General features: G+C 41.2%; 1 protein-coding gene across 1 annotated transcript in view; it reads right to left on the reverse strand.

Annotated features, from left to right (window-relative positions):
- Window positions 1-5,535, reverse strand: part of LOC107683786 (sodium/calcium exchanger 3-like) — a 39,269-nt gene that overhangs the window by 20,858 nt on the left and 12,876 nt on the right. The window contains exon 2 of the mRNA XM_016479833.1: window positions 1,800-3,661. Within this exon, the coding sequence (XP_016335319.1) occupies window positions 1,800-3,571 (1,772 nt within the window). The 5' untranslated portion in view covers window positions 3,572-3,661. The remainder of the gene's footprint in view (window positions 1-1,799; window positions 3,662-5,535) is intronic.

A 5,535-nucleotide genomic window follows, 5' to 3' on the forward strand; every position in this document is an offset into this window, starting at 1 on the left:
CGAGAGAGAGAGCGAGAGAGAGAGAGAGAGAGAGAGAAATTGTGTATATCTACCATGTGCTGACAGCTGACCTTTCTTAAAGCAGAACAGAAGGCTGGATAACTCCATATAATCTAGTTGGTTAGCGTACTGGTTAGGGTGCCAGTGATTTAAACCCTGCTTGTGGCAACGGCAGGTGCTTGGTTATGCCTTTACTCAACTTTCTCTCTGCAAGCAGTCCATCGGCTCGACCGTAACTGAGGAATGGTGCCTGCTATTCGTGTACTAGGGTTGTCATGATACCTTCATCACATAAATAAATAAATGAAACATACTGCATGCATAATAATGAATAAAAAAATAGAAAAAAATAACTTTTTTAAATCTTTAAGTTTTAAAACACTGTAATACTTTTAGTTAATGCATACAGCACAAGGGTTGACACAAAATACTTCTGGAAAACTGACAAGTTCTGCAATGTGACACTATACTCCATTTAAAACTATTTTATTCATTATGATGCTTGCATTTTTTATATTTCATTTTAATTCAGAGACTACTTGCAATATCTGGAGTTTAAAAATTCATTGGTCTCACCACAGGACCACTTAAGAAGGGAAAAAACGGAATTAAAATTGCTGAAACACTTCATGACCACACAAAAACTAAGATATACATACTCCCTTAAATATTAATATAAAGTCTAACCAAAAATCTTGATGTTAATTAAACAAAAAGTCCATGGAAACATTATGTGTCAGCTACTCACATACTCTTACATATAGACCGTGGGTGGGTTGGAGTGTCATGTGGAATATGCTGTGAATATTCTTACTGTACTATTAATACCCAGCAGCATATCTGGACGAGCAGCCTGTGTGTTACTGAATTACTGGATCTCTTTCCAAATCTCACATGAATGAACTGAATTTAATTAAATACCAACATTCCTGAGAGAAATCTCAGACCCCCTCCCTACACCTCTATGGAGTGGCTGTGTGTGCTTAAATACAGAAAACGTATGTATGTAAAAGTGATTAAATTGCATACCACTCATACTGGAAGCCACAAACGATTTCGAAAAAAGACAGAATAGAAACAGCAGGAAATAAGTCTTTGCAACTTCCGGCACATGTGCCCTTCTATTACAGCCATTATAACACAGCATCACATGACCAAATACATGAGCAAATCTGACAAACTAAACATCCACGAATCTTAAACTTAAAACCCCAACTCCTCAACTACATGCATGCATCCTTACAGTGGCCCCAAAAACTATTTGGACACTCAAATTGCACTTAGAAATCCAAAAATAAGAAGTATAGTGTAAATACACTTATTATGCAAAGCATTTCACAAAAAAAGTCTTTTTAAAAGGTATTCATTAATAAAACAATAGATGTATTGTTTGAAATTAAGACTAAAATGTATTTGGATTTAGAAGTTATTTAGTACTTAGAATTCTGGTTGTCAAATGTTGGGAAAACTTGTCCATGTGATTAACTACACCTGTGGTTTCTCTGCAAGGACACCTGTGTGACTTCATACATCCATTACCTTGACACCAGCTGGTGCTAAAGTAATGGCAAATTGGCTCAGAAAGGTGAAGTTGGTTAGCTTTAGCATCATCTGTTTGCAGGTGACACTTGGTTTGACATTTGCAATGACATCTAATGCAATGACATTTCAAAATGTATCCAAAAACCTCCAAATACTTTTTGGGGCCACTGTATATTTTAAGCTTCATAAATCTCACCTTCTTTTCTCTCTGGACTTGTAAAAAGGGAATAAATGTGAATTAAATAAAGCATATTTACCAGGTCTCGTCGTTTTTGAACTCTAGCTCTCCATACGCGTCCTCGAAGTCCTCTCCACCGCCCTTAGCGAGTCCCTCCACTGTGCGGAACGGAATGATGACCGTCCCTCTCGCTCCTGACGTCCGCAGCACTTTCACTTCCATGATGCCCACACTCTCACTCACGTGCATGGACTCGCTTTCAAAAGTGAAGATGCCTGCATGGTCATCGTCTAGGATGGTAACCGTGGCAACAGCAGGGAATACTATCAAGGCCTTTGGGTACGGCAGGCTACTGGGCGACAACACCTCATCCTCAGTCTCCAGAACACGGACGTTACTGAGCCGCACAAAGAAATGCTCGTCCTCTTCAAAGATGTCGTCATCGATGATGCCAACAGTGATCTCCTTGACGACCTCACCAGGTTTGAACACCACCATGCCCTCGGTGAACTCATAGTCCGCACCGGCGTTCGCCGAGCCATCTTCCGTTTTATAATCCACATAGATTGTCTTTGCGATGTCGCCACCTTTACGCACTATTGTAAGCAGAACGGCTCCACAGTTCTCCAGACACTGGTAAATGGCAGGCTCGAACATAATGTGGGACACAAACTCCTCAGGTTCTTCTGCGTTTACTTCTTGAACACTAGTGCTGCGTTTGGCCTGCTCGGCCACATGCTTCTTGAGGATGTTCCCGGCGCCGGTCATCATCCTCGTGGCCTGGATACGATAAAACGCTCTGCTTTTCTGTTGGTGTGAAAGTGCATAATAGTTGGCCATCTCCACCAGCTGGTCAAGCTCCTTCTCCGGGTGTTTCTGCTTCAGGTCCTTCAGGATACAGATCATATCTCTGCGAGAATCGTCCACCTCCTTGCCCTCAATCAGGCCCATCAAATTACTAGCAGCTCCGCCATCAACAAAATGAGAATTCATCATCTTTCCATCCATTTCGATACCTTTTGAACGGTCACCCTCCGTCTCAATAATGACGCCTCGGTGCTTGTCTGTGCGATATTTCTTGTGCATAAACTTGTAGAAGAGCAGGCGACGGTCAGCCATCCAAGCTAGAATGACACAGATGGGGAAGAACGCCAAGGTGAGAAGCCCTTCCCATACTTGGACTACGTTGGGCGAGAACACAGCCAGGATCATGTAGAGCCAGATGTAGGCAAATATGCTCCACGCCGTTGTCACGAAAAACACACGAAGGTGTTTTACCTTCCTGACCTCCCCTTCCGGTATCACCGACACGCACAGGCCGATGATCACAAACATGTTGAAGGCGGCGCTGCCTACGATGGTGGACGGGCCAAGTTCGCCAGCGTGGAACTCGTGCCCGCAAATCTCGATAACAGAGAGAAGGATCTCAGGGGTAGAAGAGCCCAACGCCATGAGTGTGAGGTTGGACACGGTCTCGTTCCACACTCGGATTGTCGTTGTTGTAGTCTCACCATTTGGACGCTTGATGATTATTTCCTTTTCCTGGGAGGTGATGACTTCAATGGCGGCCATGAAGCGATCTGCAATAATCGATACCCCCAGGAACATGTAGATCATTGCCACAAAGTACACAATGACCCTGGCGATCTTGTCACCCATGGAAGGGTCCTCGGGGTACCAAATGGGTAAGATGATGCCAGGCTGGCATCGATCTGTCTCCCTGATGCATGTGATGTTATTCGAGAGGGACGGGCTCGGCGTGACACCCGCCTCTGCGCAGAAGAAGGTTGCTGCCACGGAGACCAAGCCCAACCAGAGGTAGGCAGAAGTCTTTGTCCTTGAGCGATCCATGCACCCTCTTTCACCTCAAGGCAAGGGTCTTTGATCTCTAGCTGTCCTTCGGGAATCCAGCACTGGGCTGTCTTTGGTTCCACACGCCACCTGTGAGAGAAGAAAAGCAGGGAGTGAATCAGAGAACAAGAAATCAGTACTTAACTAATCAAAACACCTTCCTAATAGCAGAGGAAAGACACCTGACATCAGCGGTCAGGAGTATGAGCAGTGCACAAGTAATGTAAACAAACCTATTTGAGAATTCTGCAAATAAAGCCATAATACTTTGTTAGATTTGCAAGAAGTGCATGTGTGTGATATCATATGGTGAAATACTAAAGGTTCACACAGCAAAAAAACTAAAAGCAGGGTTGCTGCAGGATTTTTAAGCTCAAATTTAAGACTTTTTAAGACCTTTTTTAAGACCTGCATAAATACAATTAATACCATATGAGTGGGGTGGGGCATTGTCTATGGAAAACTATTAAACTGTACAATGACTGTAAAAAGCATGATTTACAGTTCAGATACAAGTTTTCACAAAAACAACAACGTTTTATAAAATGATACACTTCACATTTCAGCCTTTAAACAATTTTTAAGAAAATGGATGAGTCAAAAGTATGAATTATTATATTTATTTAAACAATTATTATCATTAAATTATTATATTAATTAAATAACATACAAACACATTTTACTGTTTAGATTTTTAAGAAGATGAATTATCTTCTTTTCGATCCACCAGTTCACATTTACAGCTCTGCGTGTTTGCAGGGTAAAAACATGGGTCGATTTTCGCATTGGTCTGAACAAAAACAACCCAATGTTCCTGCAATACCGGAGGCTGTTCTAGGACCGCATTTCTAGGACCCTATTTTTTTGGGACAGCGCCATCTAGCCAATTCTATTCCAACAGAGGAGACCTGATTTAAACATCAATCAAACAGATGCAAAGAAGACTAGATTCAAGGAAACTATACATTTTTTATCTTTCCATCTTATTTTTAATGTAAGCGCTAGAGTGAACTTGAGTGTTCGAGGGGGTGTCACCAATCTCCACAGCCTATTTAGCTGTGCAAAACAGTTAATTGTGCTGCTGGATGTTGTAAATTAGTATTTGTATTCAAATTATTTTACATTTATTAAAGTACTAATAATCACACTAATTTGTACCGCAATTGTTTTACCGTTTACTGCACTTTAAGTGGGTTTAGGCTTAGGAGTTGGTTAGGACAATAATTAAGTGTATACAATTAAACAACTACATAATTCCTTAAAAAATAATAATATACAGAATTGAATAGCAAGAGCTATAAAATAGTATGAGCCGCTAATACATACATTCATACAAAAAATAAATAAATAAAATAAAATAATAAAAAAAAAAAACTATAGGGTCCTAGAAATGCGGTCCTGAAACTGCAGCCTCCGGTATTGCACAACAGCCTTATTGAAAATGCACATTCATTCTCTGCCAGCAGGAGGAACTTTCGGAACTGTTTCCCCAGTAACAGCAGAACACAAAGCAGCGAAATGTGCAGAGCTCCTGTTTATTTAATAAAATCATAGCCTTCTGAAGTTTAATCGTCACATTAAGCTGTATCGCAATTCTGGTCTGTACCCAAATTTAAAGGGGTCATATGATGCTGCTAAAAAGAACATTATTTTGTGTATTTGGTGTAATGAAATGTGTTTATGAGGTTTAAAGTTAAAAAAACACATTATTTTCCACATACTGTACATTATTGTTTCTCCTCTATGCCCCGCCTTTTTGAAACGCGTCGATTTTTACAAAGCTCATCGGTCTGAAAAAGCGAGGTGTGCTGTGATTGGCCAGCTATCCAGTGCGTTGTGATTGGCCGAATACCTCAAGCGTGTGACGGAAATGTTACGCCCTTATCATACTGTTGTATTCCCTCAGCGACCAGCACGGATCAGCTCTAGGCATGACGAAGCGGATATCGTCCTCTTTTGGAAGA

This window comes from Sinocyclocheilus anshuiensis, unplaced genomic scaffold (genome assembly GCF_001515605.1).
Source record: "Sinocyclocheilus anshuiensis isolate Anshui unplaced genomic scaffold, SAMN03320099.WGS_v1.1 scaffold413, whole genome shotgun sequence".
NCBI lineage: Eukaryota > Metazoa > Chordata > Actinopteri > Cypriniformes > Cyprinidae > Sinocyclocheilus > Sinocyclocheilus anshuiensis.